Consider the following 18,878-nt stretch of genomic DNA (forward strand, 5'->3'; position numbering starts at 1 on the left):
CTATCTATGAGGGCGGATTCTGCCAATGCATTTAAATGGGAATGGAGTGCTTTGCTGCAATTTGTGGATTTCAAAAAATAAAAATAAATAAAAATGATAATAAATAATACAAGGTTAGAGGGTCTGCGAGTGGGGGGAAAACAGCAGTGAAAGTGACTGAAAATGACCAATTCCGGCTGGCACATTAACTACCCTCAACACGGTGGCAGTTAACTTGTTTTTAACAGTGAGAAGAGCATGGACAGAGTGGCACTGGCCGATGTAACATAACCGGTGACGTTGTGAAATAACGAGTGAGACAGGAGGCTGGCCAGACTGAGTGGCAGAGTCACAAGACAAATCACGGAACGCAGCGAATCAGACTGGAAACCAGGCTACCAAGCGGAGCCGCCCAGACCCCAGGTCTGCTGAACACTAGATGTAAAGGTCTGGGTAAAACAGAAACATCATGTTCAGTCCTGCTGCCGTCCTCCGTCAGATCGCGTGATGTTCCCATTGTCCCCCAAAAGAGCTACGCCCAGCAGGTCCCCCTCAGCCAGTGAGATTCCAGAATCGTTGGGGGAGTGTTGCTGCTGCAGATTGGCCGCTAGCGGCGACGACGGCCCTGTGTTCGTGTTGTTGACACCGTTGCTTGTTGCTCGTTCTGCGCCGTTGCCGATGGAGTTGCCGATGGAGTTGCCGATGGAGTTGCTGTTGCAGAGAGCGGCCACCGAGCTGCCGGAGACCACAACAGAATCAGAATCAGCATTAGTGTCGCATCACAGCTTTACAAGTAAAAATAATTGGGTGAAATTTGTTTTTGTGGATAGTTGCCATCATGTCATTTTTCCAAGAAAACAAGGAAAGGAAAGAAGAGAGGGGGAGGGGGGTTAGGAAATCAAGGCAGGAAGATAAAGTGTTTCAGATACATTTAGAAGCTTGTTTCACACACAAACAGCACAGCTGTTGGGTTTCTCTTATCTTATTTACACTGTGTTGATGCTGCTGGTGCTTGTGGTGTTACTGGGATTACTGGTATGGCCGGGGTTGCTCGGAGCTGCCATCGCCGTATTACGAGAGGGAATGCTGAAGGAGAAATTTGTCTCCGCCGCTCCGCACGGCAGCCCCCGGGCGCTCTGCGGTCCGAGGGGGCCAACGGCCGACGGCACGGGGTCCAGGGTGAGGCGCGGTGGGCCTCCGGGGGGCCGGCGGGACAGCAGGCCGTTGCCCCCCCCGGGCCCCGGTCGCGACAGCAGGGACCCGACAGGGCAGAGCTCCGTGACCGCTGGCTCGGGAAAGGAGAAGGAGAAGGCCTCGCCTTCCGACCCGCTCAGCCACGGGAACGCGGAGCACGGGGGAGGGGGCATGTTGTGGTGGTAATCCGGGGCGGGCAGTGGGGGTCCGGGGGGGTCCCAGTCGCCGCCCCCCTGGCGGGGCAGCGGCTGCCTGGCGGGGCGGTGGCGCGGCAGAGTGGGCGGCAGAGTGGGCGGCACGCAGTGGATGGGCGTCTGGGGGCAGCTGGAAGACATTGAGGCAAGACGTTTACTGATATACTCAGTGTTGGGAGTAGAGTCTGCATATGCATTTTGGAAAATCTTAATGATCTCTACTCCTGTTGTATCTTCTCTTCTTAATAGTTTTCTATTTATAAAGTCTCTGATTTGTAGGTACCTAAAAAGGTCCCAATTCTGCAAATTAAATTTGTCTTTCAGGTCCTGGAAGCTCATCATATTACCCTGTTTTAAAATAGTACAGTATGCAGAGAGGCCATTGGGAGGGTTACTTTTAAAAAGGAAGTCAGTAACGTAATCCCGATTACTCCATTTAAAAAGTAATTACAAGTTACTTTCAGTTACTTTTGATTACTTTTAAGTAAAACTCAATTTAATTAGATAATACAAGTTTTACCATTGATAGACAAGAATGTTGAGCCTATGAAATTAAGATAAGGACAACAGAAATATGGTTAAGGTCATTTAATTGTTAAGAATTTGATTACAGGCACAGCCTATATTCCCTAAGGCTATACATAGGCTAGATCAACTAAATAAAATTACAGGCACATCCTATATTCCCTAAGGCTATACATTGACTAGACAGTAAAGACTCATTTATATAGTCTACAAAGAACTCAGCCCTATACAATTATATTTATACCCCGTAGGCTACTCTTTAAATAAAAAGCCTAATTGTATTTGACCTAAAAGAGAAGACTGCGCTACCCATTATTTATCCCCAATCCAATATATCATAAATATGCTCTCCTATCTAGTATCTCTGCAGTGTTGCCTGGTCTGATTATTATAAGCCACATTGGGCTTATTTTTCTGAAGTTGCTTGTAAATAATGGTAGAACGGTTGTGAGCTTGTAGATCGTCTATTTTCAAATAGCCAACATATATAAATATGCACATTGTTTAATGGACGATATATATAGCTTTGAAGTGCTCGTGTGGCCTTTTATAGTCGCTTCTTTTGGGCTTTTTTTCATAGACCTGGTTGCTTATTTCTCTCGCAAATTGGCAACACCGCCCTGACGCAGCAGCAGCCTCCACTGTGAGGATTTTACACAGAGTCAGAGAGGTGCGCGCTGCGCTCAACTCCAATCCATTCCGTTTGGTGTTATAATAATTTATAACTTGTTAATGAGGGGAAGGGGAGAATGTAATCCTCATGTAACCCGGATTACATGTAATCCGTTACTTCCCAACCCTGGATATACTGTAGGCCCTATACATTAGAGTTGTCCCGATATGATCACGTGATCGGAAAGTCAGGACTGGATATTGTCTGTGATTTTGGATATTGTACGATTGTGATATGGCGATAAAGTGTTCTGTAAAATATTTAAAAAAAAAACAACAGGAAGAGATGGCTGGACTTTCGTGTCAAGCTGTTGACGTGAAAGTCTGGTTACACACAGACATACAGACATACAGACAGACAGACAGACAGACATACAGACAGACAGACAGACAGACAGACAGACAGACAGACAGACAGACAGACAGACAGACAGACAGACAGACAGACAGACAGACAGACAGAAAGACAGACAGACAGACCTGTAGAAGCCGGGTCTGTCGTACATGGGCATGGAGGAGAAGGCAAAGTCCGGGTCGGCTTCGCTCCCTCCTCCTCCTCCCCCGGCGGCCTGTAGGTGGTGCTGTGGGACCTGTCCGGGTGGCGGCGGCGCCGCCGCGCGCATCGCCTCAGGGTGCAGATACAGGAAGCGGCTGGAGGGCGCAGCGGGCCGCCGGCGCAGCAGCGAGACCCGCGAGGCACGAGGGAAACTGGGAGACACCCCGACCCCACTCAGGAGACGACCCAGGCCTCCTAGCAGTGGTGTGGTGGCGTAGCTGGCCTCCTCGTTCTCCTTGATCTGCTCCAGCTGGTTGCTCTGGAATTCCATCTCTTCCTTGGGGACACTGCATGGTGGACACAATGGTGTTATCTATTTAGACCTGAGGACCATTCTACAAAACCATTTTACTCTAAATCCTGACAGGTTTCTGAAAAACCTATGTTTCTATGTCAGTGGTGCTCAAACATTTTCATGTCAAGGACTCCCAAAAATATATGTAATTGGCCGCCGACCCCCCTCTGAAATTATGTTGTTCCAGAGACGCCCCCAGAAGCAAAGATTTGAGTTAAAACGTCCGCTCTGATAGAATATATAAGATCTGTGCCACATTTTCACGATATTAAAATAAAAACAGGTCTACAAGCTCGTAGCGCGGCACTGAGCTTACAGACCTGCTATTATTCAATAGCTAAAGTATAACATAATGCTTAAATCACCAAAAGGGGTTCCCGCCCTGAATGGGTTAAAGCATTAATGTGTGAATGGAGTCTCCAGGTGAAAGTATGTATGAAGAAGTTGTGACGTATAAAAAAAATCCTCCATTGACTCCCATTATAAGTTTAATAGTAAGATATATCGGCAGTGTTGGGATAGTTCACTTTTTTATGAACTATAGTTCAGTTCACAGTTCAGAAATTTAAAAAGGAACTAGTTCAGTTCATAGTTCCTAATTCAACATTTTGAACTAAAGTTCATGGTTCCAAAAAATGAACTATTTTAGTTATTATTTTTGTTTTCTTTTTCTAAATTATTGCCACAGCCATTATTTGGTTACAGTTCCTGCCGAGCATGTTTTTTAGTGCAAAATTAAAAAGGTATGATAAACATAGCAGGCAAAGTTGTTTGTCTTTTTTATTTAATATTGAGAATAGGGGAGCTTATAGGCAGTTACTGCTGCTTAATTGATTTGACCCAGGTTCGTTCAAACAGACTGGTAGCACAGCTGTGTAAAATTCTAATATTATATAGATTTTAAAAGGCTGTCAAATACTCTGAATATATTCTTTCAAATGAGGTTTGGCCTTATAGATCAAAAATACATGCTCATTGTTTTAATGAATACATTTGCAACTATTTGAATAAAGGTTGTACACATCAGTGAAATTAACCACTGGGAAAATCCCTAATTGAGAGACTGCAGGCATAACAAGCCACCACAGCTCATGAAACATATAGGCTGCATGGCTAACAGGGCTTAGTGCTTATACCCTACCATCAGGCCTGGTTTGGCCGTCGGGAGGACTGGGACTACCGGTATTCCTAGTGGCCTGGCTGTAGCAGAAGAATAATTGCTGCAGCACAGTGCAGCGCACTGCCCTTTATAAAAAGTTTATAAACACTGTTAATGGAGGGAAGAAGTTAATAATATAAATAACATCAGATGGTACATTTGTAAAGGCCCCCAAAATGTCCCCCAAGGGCCCCCAAAATGTTGGCGCACGCGCACTGTGCGCGCTTGCGGTGTGGCCTGTCAGGCCTGATTTGGAGTTCCACTCCGGGCCTGCCTACCATATCTCTCCTTTCTCTGGCTCTATGACTTATACGCCCATGACAAATGGAAAATATAAATTTCATTGAGTGTATACTATTTGGAATTATACCAATCGGTCGAGATTTGGCTGATTATAGCACAAGTTAGATATCAACTTTTTGCGCTACGGGCCATTGCGACTGTGGCGGCGGTGGTGGCGGTGTTTTACCTATATGTGAGGACCTCTGCTTGGATTCATGGCGAGTGCGCACCGAAAAGTAATTGGAATCTATTTTTCTTGGCACATTATAAACAAGTTTACTTTACCTCCTCGTTAGGGTGTGTGTGTGTGTCACTCACTTTTGAACGAAGTTGAACGTGAGAAAGTGACGTTCACACACGTCAGAAATGAACGCGTTCACAGTGACGTTCATCAGGCAGAAATACAGTACGTTCAGTTCACGTTCAGCCGAAATAGGAACGTGTTCGTGAACTATCGTTCATTGAACACGTTCCGGTACAACACTGTATATCGGAAACACATTTCAAATACCCAAGAGATTCCGCATGATTCCACAGTAAGCTGAACATGTCCACGTTTGAATGGAGTTTCTAAGTGAAAGCTTAGGTCGCATTCATACCAGAGAGCTTTGCTGCGATTAAAACGAATCCTGCTGCGCATTGTCAGAAAGTGCGCTTCGTTTGGCAGGTGTGAAGGCTCATTCGAATCCTAATGCGCAGCAAATAACCGCATTTTACTCCGCCCAAAAACGTGGGTCTCGCTTCGCTTCGAATCGCACTTGACTACGATTCGGTGCAGGTGTGAATGCAATCCGCAGTAAATAAAGGAAATGAAGCACATAATGTGGCGGGTGAGGAGCTGAACACAGTTGGAGACGGTTAAGGCATATTTTACGCAGCGCAAAGATGTCCCGTTACTGTGGATAGACGTGGTCGAATAAGGAGACTGAAGCCCTGATCGAAATGAGGACGTGTACATTAATCAATTGCTTAAGAAAACACATAAAAACACTGCAGTGTATTATAGCCTACATAATATTCTGTCTGTCTGTCTGTGCGTGCCGTAAACATGGAGTGCTGTCACTGTGTGGGACTGGGGAGTTATATCAGTGCGCTCATGCAGCGCTGTGCCTCCATGCCCAAAAGAACAGTGTGTGGCGGCTGCGTGCGTAGAGAGAGAGAGAGAGAGAGAGGGGGGGGGGGGGGGGGGGGTCCCAGACGGCACGACACATGCACGTTATGAGTGTAATTTTATCACCATAGATTTCACTGTGTAGGCTATAGTTTATGAATGGAACACATTGATAAAGGTCCCCTCTGCTGCGTTTCCAATTGCTGCGAATGACAGTGTGAAGGCAAACCCCAGCCAATTAAAAATGCAATAATCCCAATTCCCCGCCCATACGGATCTGAGTCTACCGAAGTATTAGGTGAGAATGTGACCTTAGAGTCCTTAGGTAGGACTAGTTAAGTGCCAAAGTTTTGTCCTTGTGATAACATAATTATTGTGATAACCAATTATAATAACCTTATATCCAGAGCAGAGCCCATGTAGGAAGGTTTTCGGTGCTCCGCGCTGGCTGCAGTGTATGGAGGCTGAGGCTCTGCTTCATTCCAGTACTTGTCTCTCTCCACCAGGGGGAGACTGTCATACATCTCATCCACGCACAGCAAGGACACCTGGGAGCACAGGACAAAAATGATTAGCACACAGCAATAGTCTCACCAACTATTCCACAATCTCTGAGCGATACATAGAGTCTGGAACTACACCTCCCGAAAACCGAGTAAGGAAGCTGCCATTTCGGTTCACATAAATATATTTGTAAAATATATTTACCTTTCATGTTTTTATTTCAATTTCTGCTAAGCAACGAGCTATATATATTAGATTATTTATATTTATATTAGGATAAATGTGTGCGACTGTAAAGATGCTTTATCGCTTAGTCATGATAGAGCTTCCGTTGCTCCAGACTGAAGCGTTTGAAAACTGTGAGAGCCAACAGTCTGGCAATGTGACACTAACACCTAGCAGCACAGGAAACAATGATTACCACACAGCGAGGACCATAAGAAAGTGTAGAGATATAGGGCTCCATTTTTGTCACCGCTAAACCCCTTATCCCTAAACTTCTTTGCCTTTTTTACTATTTTGAAAAAACATTTTTGAATAGTTCAACTAGCCAATCTACATTGACACGTTGTGAGCTTGTAGACTGGCCATTTTAACTATTAAAAAATGTTTAGCAAAATAGTAAAAAAAAAGGCAAAGAAGTTTAGGGATAAGGGGTTTAGCAGTGACAAAAAATGGAGCCCATAGACTATATAGCCATAACTTGCTAAATTATTTTTCCTCTAATGCAGGTGTTGGACATTACTTGGTTTCCAGTACAAACCTGTAAATTGCGGTCGACCAGATAGTTGGTTTCAAAGTCATCGTCATCTTCTCCGAAAGGGTTAATAAGCTGTTCTGCTACCTGACAACACGAAGAGAAGATTAATCATGTGGCCAAATTTGACTGATTTTTCGTTTTTTCATGTCATATGAAAGCGGGGAATCATGGCTTCAAATTGACATATTGGTTGTTCAGTTTGACCCACCAGTTTTGGAGATATGGCTAATAGAGTAATGTCTTGCAGAAAACAGTGAGTTGAGAAAACAGGCTTGAAAGGTTCTGTGGACTGGGTTTAAGCATTTATTTCATATTTACATGTCAATTTCAGCTCTAATATAATTTATTTCAAACGTGCTCTAGTATGTGAAGAGTCTGCCTGGTGGTAGGTGAATAGGGAAAAAAGTTAACTAATAGCTATTGATTACTTATATTAAGACTAATATTTTTTGTACTACAAGTTTTCTGAAATGATATGTTTAAAGGACCACTTCACTTTTCAACCTATCATATAATAATAATCATGAAAAAAATGTCGCATGTGAGAGACAGAACGCTGTCTCTCACAGGGCTGTGGGCAAATCAGAAACCGTCTTCCAGTGACATCATCGGTGGGGAATACAAGTTAATAGAAACTGCAGGCTTTCTAGTCCTGAAAAGTTGCAATGCGAAAATGGAAGCCATCGTTCTCACGATAATGAAAATCTAACCATTTTTGTAAAAAGATCTCGTTTTAAATAAATCTGCCTAATGATGTCACTGGAAGACAGTTTATTTTTTTTATTTTTTTATATATATTTTTTTTGCGGCTTACGCCTTTTATTGATTTTTTGAAGGGACAGACAGTAGGCTGACAGGAAACGGGAGAGAGATGGGGGGATGACATGCAGTAAAGGCCGTGTCGGGTCCGGGAATCGAACCCGCGGCACACTGCGACTGGATTACCAGTCCGGTGCCCAGACCGTTACGCTACGGCCTGGGCCTGGAAGACAGTTTCTAAACTGCCCACAGCCCTGCTATGAGACACAGACTGAGTAGAAACAAATCGTGCCATTTTATCATGATTATTAGTGAGGACCTATTATATGAAGATAGGTTGAAAAGTGGTGAAGTGGTCCTTTAAATATGAAAATTAGGCATTATATGCACTAATTTTCGGGACAATAAATCTGAAGATCGGATAAAGCCAGGTTCAAAATGATTGTTTAATTTTGTTGACATATTAGAGACAAAGAAATTTACCGAAGGGATTTTAGATATATCTAATTATCACTCCACAAATCAGAAAATAGTGTCAACAGGCATGTTTTTAGGAATAAAATGTGATGTAAATCAGGCTGTGAATGATATATCAACAAACCCATCTGTAAATATCTGCAGAATATAGTTATGAATAAGACTGGAAAGTTTGGTGTATGTGAGTGCAACTGAAGTGGAGATAATTTGTCCCAGGTATGAGGAAAACTCATTTTGAGTAAACGGCCTTTAAAGAATTGTATTGTAAAATTCGAAGCCACTATTTTGAGATAAAATATCTCATCCAAACCTTGGCAACAACATAATGCCATATATCATTGGAAAGGTCTGGACCTCGAGCTGACTGTGGTTTGATCCAAATATGGTCACTTCCTTTGTACCAACAACCAATCATGAAAATTGAGAGGGTGGATTTTCACCCAGCAAAACGAGCTGTCATTGGCTAAAATAAACTACTAAAATAAACATCTAAATATGTGTTTTGAATGTTTATTTTGCTTTAGTTTGAAAGAAAACATGTTTAGGTAGCAAAATAGCAACAACAAAAATAGTTGTATCAGTTTTCTCCTCTCGTGAAAAGGTTGCACAATGGCAGGCTCTCAGTCAAATCTGGTCACATATGTATACCATCAATAGTTGTTTTGCATTATTTCATTAAACATTTTTCACATAGTGAAAAAGTTATTATTTTATGTATTATTATTAATACAATATTCATATTCATATTCATATTCATATTAATACTATTAATATTATATTAATATAATATAATATAATATTATATAATATAATATAATATTATATTATATAATATTATATAATATTATATTATAGTAATATGATATTATTTTAGTCTTTAAAATAATAATGCTCATTAGAAGATACACCGTTTAGTTTTAGTCTTAGTTTAAAATATTCAGGTATAATTAGAAAGGTCTTCAAACGAGCATTATTATTTTAAAGACTAAAACTAAACAGTGTTTTCTTCTAATGAGCATTAGTGAGGACCAATTATATGGAGATGAGTTTGACAGGGTCCTTTAAATGAACACCAAACTGATACAAAAGATTAATTGGTATTTAAAAACTATAACTCTGCTTCCTTCACGTGCACAGGTCAACACCTCCTGCACAGTGCCCCATCACTGCAAACTCCATTGCGTCGCTCCTGCTGAGCAATGGCCGCTTCCCCAACGCAAGGACTTTACTCGAACAACATCAGCAAGAGTCCACGAGCTGCTCAGGGCCCCAGGGTGCGATTCCAACCTATCCATCAACTTCACTACGCAAGAAATCGATCTGGCCATAAAACGTCTTAAGACTGGTAAGGCACCAGGCATAGACGACATCCACCCGGAGTACATGAAACACCAAGGCAAGAAGGCAACTGACTGGCTCCGTTCATTCCTCTCTGCATGCCTCCAATGCTCAAAGCTTCCCAAGATCTGGCGCCGTGTGCCAAGGTGATCGCCCTGCCGAAGCCCAACAAGCCGAGCGACGACCCGAAAGGATACCGGCCCATCTCCCTCCTGTGCGTACCCTTCAAGCTGCTGGAACGCCTCATCCTGGCGCGCCTCACCCCAGTGATCGACCCCCAGCTCCCAAATTACAACCTGGCTTCCGAAGCGGTATGTCAACAACACACTTTGCCACACAGGCCCAGGAACTGCTCCGCACAACACCTGCTGACACCTCCAAGGCTTCCTGGGTGAAGGCAAGATGGAGGGACCAGTGGAAGGCAGCAGAACCATCCAGGCTACACCACTACATTGAGGATCCCACAGATGTTCCTGGCCAGCTCCTCCCCGCAAGGAGTGGACAACCCTCAACCGCCTGAGGACGGGTGTGGGACGCTGTGGTGCATCCATGCTGAAGTGGGGTCTCACAGACAGTGCCCACCGCAAATGCGGGGACCCATTACAGACTGTGGAACACGTGCTGACCAGCTGCCCTATATACCTGATCGTGGGCTAATTGACCTAGACAATGACACATTGGACTGGCTTGCTGCAACGGAGCTGAAGGTCAAAGGACATAAGACAGAAGAAGAAGAACAAGAAGACGTGCACTTCTTCAGTCATGTGACCATTTGTGTGACTAGTGGTCCACTTTGAGTGCAGAAAGCAGCGAGTTAAGATTTCTATCAGAAAGATGTATCCTTACCTTAGAAGCTTTCTATCAGAAAGATGTCTCCTTTCCATAGAGGCTTTCTATCAGAAATATGTATGCTTTCCTTAGAGGCTTTCTATCAGAAAGATGTCTGCTTTCCATAGAGGCTTTCTATCCGAAAGGTGTGCCCTTTCCTTGTAGGTTTTCTGTCAGAAAAGCTTCCTCTGAGAAATGACATTGACGATTAAACACCTAGGCTTTTCCTCTGTGTTTAATCACCCTGTCGGGCGTTGTTTCACAACAACTACTGCGGTACCCTCGCGTAGGCTATAGACCAGAGACAGACTGATTCTGTCATCGAGTCACTTTCTATCAGAAACCTTTCTGTCATATAAGAAGGTCCGCCATGAGGCAGGCTTAGGGTTACCGGTATGTGATCAGAACATGTGAGCAGTCATGTGATCACCTTGAGCCAGCCCACGTAGAAGAAGAACTGCAGCAGGGTGAAGAGCGGGACGTAGAAGTCCACGTCATGACCCGGGTAACCCTGACCTGAAAAACACACGGAATACCCCTTTAAAACCCTGACTTGAAATCATAGACTGTAAAAAATATGGACAAAGCGTTCCCCGGGTCTAACATGAACGTAAAATGAAGCCTGAAATCCCTTGCATTCTAATGCACTGTAAGTCGCCATCTTTCTAGATCCGTTTTAGCCCAGCTGGCCATTGGCTGGCCCAGACAACGAGGCGGGACTTCCCCCCTTCTTCTCCGTTGGTTTTTATTTTGACTCGAGTGGGAGGGGAATCCCGATCATAGACTGTAACGGTAGCCACGCCCCTCAGAACATGCGTGACTTTATGGTCTTTTTTTTTTTTTTAAGATTTTGTTTTTGCGGCTTACGCCTTTTATTGATTTTTGAAGGGACAGACAGTAGGCTGACAGGAAACGGGAGAGAGATGGGGGGATGACATGCAGTAAAGGCCGTGTCGGGTCCGGGAGTCGAACCCGCGGCACACTGCGACTGGATCACCAGTCCGGTGCCCAGACCGTTACGCTACGGTCTGGGCCTTTATGGTCATTTTTTAAATAAATGGGACCATAATTTTCCAAAAAGAATATTATGACATTAGAAATGAGACTTTAAACTAGTGACTGGAAGCAGAAAGTATTCATGACCATGTTTATTAAGGTAATACAGTCTAGGTGAAGTTGGGCCAAAATACATGGGCCTCTATGGAGCTATGGGGCTCTTTGGGTCCAGTCCAGCGCCACAACAGGCCATTATATGAACTACCGATTTCAAATGAGGCTTCACGAAATATCTGGCTGACTGCCCCCATGCTTGAAATACACACGGAATACCCCTTTACAACCCTGATCTGAAAAAACACACAGAATACCCCTTTAACACATTTATACATTTAAAAAGAACCGCTTCACTGCCGGTGTTTTTCACTAACTTTTGAAGAATCACCCGATCGTGAACGTAGCTCCATCGAATGTCCTAAAATATTCCACTATCACCAGCGACGACAAGGAAGAAAGACATCTCCGCTCGCAGCCTGCCACCATTGTCTAAACCCAGCAGCCCTCAGAAGCCAGTGTCACTTGTTTTTTGTTTATTTTTATTTATTTTTTGGTCAAGTGATCCAAACGTTAAAATCGGCCAACAAATTAAATCAACCCATTAGCAGTAAAAACCCGGGTAACCCTGACCTGAAGACACACGGAAAACCCCTTTAACCCTGACCTGGAAACACACGGAATACCCTTTTAACGGTGACCTGGAAACACACAGTATACCCCTTTATACAAGAAGAAGAAGAAGAAGAAGAAGAAGAAGAAGAAGAAGAAACAACCCTGACCCGGGTCCAGGAACTGTCGACCAATCAGACACGCCAAGAAGAAACTGTAGACGGCCACCGTCACCACCTGGAAACAACACACATTGTTATATACATAGACCAGATTATTATTACTTGCGCAAGCAGAGCGCGCAAGTACTCGTTTCGCCCAGGTTCCGTATGCACCGTCCCAGCACTTTTGATGCGTATGCACCGTCCCAGCAAATTACGTAATGACTACTTGTGCCATTACCTTTAATCCTCCCGACACTAAAACATATCGTCATTACGTCACCAACATCGAAAACCATTGGTTTTATCAGGCACAACTAGTCATTACGTCATTTGCTGGGACGGTGCATACGCACCGAAAATGCTGGGACGGTGCATACGGCGCAAAATTAACCACAGTATACCGCTAATCAATTTACAAATTACATATGAGGCAGTTCCTTTAATTCACCCGGCACTGGTATAACTAGCTGGTATAACTAGCTCTCAATGATGACGTAATAAAGATGTGGATTAAAGGACCCAATGCCAGAGTGTAATTGGTTTTCGATGGTGACGTAATGACGATATGTTTTAGTGTTGGGAATGTAACTAGCTCTCAAAGATGACGTAATAAAGATGTGGATTAAATGATTTTAGATCATGTATATTTTAACAAATGTTAAAGTATTATTACAGAAATTGAAGTTAGAGACACCTATTACTCTGATCATGATTTAGTATTAATATCACTATAGTCCAAGATGAAATGAATTTAAAACAATTGACAATTTACAATAAATAATTAGATAATTATACTGTATATGTGATAACATATTTTATTTCAGTTTATATACCTTTTCTTTTTATCGGATATTGATGATTCATTTTTCTTTGAGAAACTAAAAAGGGATCCAGATTAGTTCTAAATCGATACAACTGTATTTATTTTATAGATAGAAACTTGTGCCATACTTAATAATACTACTTTTTTTACATGCATAAGGTAGGTATGTAGCACATAGTTAAACCTAATAATTCAACATTTCAATTCCTTCACAGAGAAACTGAGATTTGACAGTTTGTAGCAGTCGAAAGTAGTGCAGTTCTAGTTATTATTATTATTACATTTATTATTATATAGTAACATGTGTGCAGACCAGAAGATATGAACATTAATAATATTATTAGAAAGCACAGTAACAGTAACTGTTTGTAGACCAGAGGCAGACTGATTGTAGTAGTAGTAGTCGTAGTAGTAGTCTAGTCATCATTTTTCGACTGTGGTTGAGAGCATGGATTTCACATTGCCACCCCAGACTTTCCGGTCCTTCATTGCCATCCCCAGTTCCTGCTTACTGATGCACGTGTCCCTAGCGATGACATCAGGGAACGGCAGATTTCTACCTCTTGTCTGCTTTGAGGCAGGACTCTAGAGAAGAAGTGACGCTATAACCTCATTGTCATCTCTGTAGCAGTGGCCGGCAAACTGTGTTCTTCTGGATCGGATAGTGAAGAAACACAGGGAAGGTTGTCGTATATTAGATTAGGTCGTTGGGTGGCTCTTCCAAGGCTCTTTAAGTGCCATCCAACCGTTTCTCTAATTTCTTTTAAAGTGTCGATGTCTCAGAGCCATAGAGTGGAATCGGCTCAACGGTCGTCCTAAATATTTTTACTTTGAACATCTTACTAAGCTGGATGACCAGATCTTATGCATGTCATGAAAGTCCTTTTGGGAAGAAGATATATATGAACCCAAATACTTGTAGTCTGTTTCAGAGGAGTGTTGTTAAGTGTTTTATAATGTGGTTATTGTTGGATCTCACCTCAGATTGAGCACTGGCTGGGTGGTAACGGGAGGATGTAGGAAGTGATAAAGGGAAGTGATGTAGGCCTACCTGTGTATTGTTGTTGTTTGTTGGAAGTAAAGTTCAGAGACTCACATTCTCCATCTGCTCGTCTCATTCCTCAACTTCCACAGTGGTGACCTTGACGTTTGAAATTTAATTACTATGAATGAGGCTGTTGCGCCGGCTCCTGCTGTGTATGCGGCGACAGTTAAACTGCCAGAGTTTTGGCAGCACAATCCAGGCCCATGGTGCCAGCATATCGAGGCACAGTTTCACCTCAGAGGGATCACGGTAGATGAGACAAAATATTATCATGTCATCGCGGCTTTGGATTCCACCACCACCCGCCGAATGATGGGACTTCTGAGGGATCCACCAGCGGGTGGCAAATACGTGGCTATCAAAGATAAGCTCCCGCAGTTGTTTCAGCTATCTGACGAAGAGCGCGCAGAGCGCCTACTGTCTCTGAATGGATTAGGAGACAGTAAACCCACGGAACTGATGGAGAATATGCTGGCACTGATCGGTACAGGTGACACTACATTCCTTTTCATCCAACTTTTCCTGTGGCAGCTTCCCACTCCAGTGCGCACGGCTTTGGCCACCTCGCCACTGGTGCGCACCAAGGATGATCGCGGGTTAGCAGAAGAGGCGGACCGAGTACTACTGGTGTCCCGCGACTCCCGACAATACGTGGCGGCGGCGGTGCCTCAGCCTTAACGTCGGAAGGATGGTAATAGTAGCACACTTTGTTATTATCATCGCCATTTTGGCAACAAGGCGAAGCGGTGCATTCAGCCATGCTCTTGGGTGGAGCAGGGAAACACACGAGCCAGCGCTCATTAACAGCTGTGAGTGCTGGCGCCAGCAACAACAAGCTGTTGTTCATTGAGGACACGTTGTCGGGTAGGCGCCTGCTTGTGGATTCTGCGGCCAGCTGAGTATCCTGCCTGCATCATCAGCGGACGCGTTGGGAGACGGACAGGGGCCGCCGCTTGACGCTGCTAATGGCACTCCTATTCGCAAATTTTGCACTAGGGATGTAATGGTGTGTTTTCATGGACGTAAGTTCAGCTGGGACTTTGTCATTGCCTCTGTGTCAGTGCCTATACTGGGGGCAGATTTTTTGTGTGCTCCCATGCAGGCTATTAGTGGACATTTCCAACTGTTGGCTGATTGACGCTGTTTCTTTTGCCACATATCCATGCACACTGGGGGGACCAGGGCCGCTTGCTCGCCATGGGGGATGTGTACCAGCGCCTCCTCACCGAGTTCCCTGCCCTGACTGTGCCCACCTTCTCTGCTGCCGTCGCTAAGCATGGTGTGGAGCATTACATCCCCACAGTTGGGCCACCCGTTTTTGCACAAGCGCGCCATCTTGATGCTGCCAAGTTGGCAATAGCCAAGGAGGAGTTCTCTATGATGGAGTGGCTCGGGATTGTACGCCGATCTAACAGCCCATGGGCCTCTCCTCTGCACATGGTCCCCAAGGCAGATGGGAATTGGCGACCGTGTGGGGATTTCCGCCGCTTGAATAATATTACCACACATGACCGTTACCCAGTCCCACACATACAGGACTTTTCTGCCCACCTGGCGGGGGCCACCATTTTTGGTGGATTTGGTGCGCGGCTGGTTTTTACGGATGCCATTCAGCCTTAAAGGGGCAGCGCAAACATTCCAGCGGCTGATGGACTCTGTGCTGCGCAGCATGTCCTTTCTATTCACTTATTTGGATGACATTTTGGTAGCTAGCGGATTGGCACACCAGCACCAGGCACATCTTTGGCAGATTTTTGAGCGACTCAACGAGCACGGACTGATCATGAATCCGGCTAAATGCCACTTCGGCCTGCCGGCTAAAGATTCCCTCGGCCACCACGTTTCCCCCCAGGGGGCTGTGCCGTTGCCCACCAAGGTGGAAGCCATTGCTGTCTTCCCCCGCCCCCTCACAGTCAAGCCCTTGCAGGAGTACCTGGGCATGGTGAACTTTTATAACTGGTTTATACCACACGCTGCCCACCTCATGCATCCTTTGTACGTTGTGTTGAAGGGGAAGAAGGACAACGAGGATGTGGGCTGGTCCCCGGAGCGGGTCCAGGCATTTGAGGACACTAAGGTGGCCCTCACCAAAGCTGCGATGCTAGCACACCCGTTCCCTGCTGCTCCTATAGCCCTGACCACCGACGCTTCGTATTACGCAGTAGGAGCGGTTTGTGAGCAGTGGGTGGCCGGTGCCTGGCAGCCCCAAGCTTATTTCAGCAAGAAGCTCCGGGACACAGAGAGGAAGTACAGCACGTTTGATAGGGAGATGCTGGCCCTTTTCCTCGCTGTACGGCACATCCGATTCCTGCTGGAAGGAAGAGAGTTCACCGCTTTTGTGGACCATAAGCCCCTGACCTTTGCCATGGCCAAGACTACGGAGCCGTGGTCAGGGCGGCAGCAGCGCCAACTCTCTGCCATCTCAGATTTCACGATGGACATTCAGCATGTGGCCGGTAAAGACAACCTGGTGGCGGACTGCCTCTCCGGGGGCACATCAGTCCTGTGCACCTGGGCATCGATTATATGGCATTGGCCGCTGACCAGCTCACAGACTTTGAGCTCCTAGCATTCAGGACGGCCGTGACAGGACTGCGGCTGGAGGATGTGGCGTTTCATGACAGTGGCGCTACGCTCCTCTGTGACGTCTCCATGGGCCAGCCCCGCCCCATGGTCCCAACTGGTTGGCGCCGCCGCGTTTTCGACGCCATTCACTCCCTTTCACAACCAGGGGTGATGGCGTCGGTGAAGCTGGTGGGGGCCAAGTTCGTCTGGTCGGGCCTCAGGAAGGACGTGAAGAGGTGGGCAGTGTCCTGTGTGGCATGCCAGCGATCCAACGTACACCATCACACTAAGGCCCCCCTGGAGCTGTTTCTCATTCCAGAGAGGCGGTTTGACCACGTCAACGTGGACCTGGTGGGCCCACTTGTCCCATCCCAAGGTTTCACATACCACCATGTTGGACAGGACCACCATGTGGCCGGAGGCGGTTCCCCTGAAGGCTAGCACATCTGCGGAGGTTGCCCGTGCGTTCATCTCCGGCTGTGTGACACGGTTCGGCACGCCATTGGATTTGACTTCGGACAGGGGGGCCCAGTTCACTTCGGAGCCAACGGGATGTGTGAGCGGTTTCACCGTTCCATGAAGGCTTCTCTCCGGGCCACGCTCACAAACAGCAACTGGATCGACCGGTTGCCATGGGTCATGTTGGGCCTGCGTTCGGCCCCCAAAGAAGACCTGCAGTCCTCGTCAGCCGAGCTGGTTTTTGGGCAGCCGCTGAGGGTCCCTGGGGAGTTCCTCGCTGAGCCTTCTGCCCCTTGATCCGCTGCAGCTTATCATTCTGCCGGTCGGGACGCTGCAAGAACTTTTGCCCCGGTTCCCGCACATCACTGCCTTCGTACTTTGTGGTAGACATGGGGGGCAATAAAGAGCAGATTTCAGTGGATCATCTTAAACCTGCTCATCTGGTCCCAGACGAGCCGGTGGAGCTGGCGCAGCCAAGTCACCCAAGTCAGAGACTCACATTCTCCGACTGCTCGTCTGATTCATCAACTTCCACAATATTTACGTATTCAGTTTTCGTCTTGTTGAGATAAAGACCAACACAGTTGGAGGCATGCTCAAGTGACTGAAGGAGAGTCTGAGCATATTCCAATGATTGACTGATACGTGCGATGTCATCAGCGAAGTCAGTGTCAGTGTTAAGAATTTCAAACATTTGTCCACCGTATCAAAAGCCTTTGAGAAATCAACAAAGACTAGTGCGAGATTGATGTTGCATAGCTGTGATTCCTCAATAATCCCACGTAAGCATAGGATTTGACTCAAAGTGGATCTACCACGTCTGAATCCGTTTTGGTTGTTTCAGAGTAGAGGCTCAACGAAGGGGATAAGACTATTAAGGATGAGTTTGTTGTAAAGTTTTGCAGACATTTCCATAGTAGTAATAGCAGTAGAAGTAGTAGTAGTAGTAGTAGCAGCAGTAGTAGTATTGTAGTAGCAGTAGTCAGTGACACTGACTTTGCTGATGACATCGCGCTTAGCAGACAATCATTGGAATACACTCAGGCTCTCCTTCAGTCTCTTGAGCAGGCCTCCAACTCTCAACCAGACGAAAACTGAATACATATTTGGGTTCATATAATTATATCTTCTTCCCAAAAGGACTTTCAAACTAGGAAGGGTATGGCCTGGTATGCAATGACATGCATAAGATCTGGTCATCCCAGCTTAGTAAGATGCTAAAAGTAAAAATATTTAGGACGACCGTTGAGCCAATTCTACTCTATGGCTCCGAGACATGGACACTTCAAAGAAACTAGAGAAAAGGTTGGATGCTACACCCGCCTTCTAATGAGAGCGCAAAATCTGTCTTGGAAGAGCCACCCATCGACTAATCTAATATACGGCAACCTTCCCCGTGTTTCTTCACTAGTCGGATCCAGAAGAACACAGTTTTCCGGCCACTGCTACAGAGCTGACAATGAGGCTATACTGTATCTTCCCTTCTTCTCTGGAGTCCTGCCTCAAAGCAGACCAGAGGTAGAAAAC

General features: G+C 45.4%; 1 protein-coding gene across 1 annotated transcript in view; it reads right to left on the reverse strand.

Annotated features, from left to right (window-relative positions):
* Window positions 1-452: 452 nt before the first annotated feature.
* Window positions 453-18,878, reverse strand: part of best1 (bestrophin 1) — a gene marked incomplete at both ends in the record, with an annotated part of 44,662 nt that continues 26,236 nt past the window's right edge. Inside the window, 7 exons of the mRNA XM_083764069.1 lie at window positions 453-714; window positions 970-1,497; window positions 3,045-3,407; window positions 6,364-6,515; window positions 7,235-7,315; window positions 11,064-11,149; window positions 12,466-12,532. Coding sequence (XP_083620195.1) covers window positions 453-714; window positions 970-1,497; window positions 3,045-3,407; window positions 6,364-6,515; window positions 7,235-7,315; window positions 11,064-11,149; window positions 12,466-12,532 — 1,539 coding nt within the window. The remainder of the gene's footprint in view (window positions 715-969; window positions 1,498-3,044; window positions 3,408-6,363; window positions 6,516-7,234; window positions 7,316-11,063; window positions 11,150-12,465; window positions 12,533-18,878) is intronic.

The sequence above is a fragment of the Protomyctophum parallelum genome (genome assembly GCF_964188405.1).
Source record: "Protomyctophum parallelum genome assembly, chromosome: 4".
NCBI classification, from domain to species: Eukaryota; Metazoa; Chordata; class Actinopteri; order Myctophiformes; family Myctophidae; genus Protomyctophum; species Protomyctophum parallelum.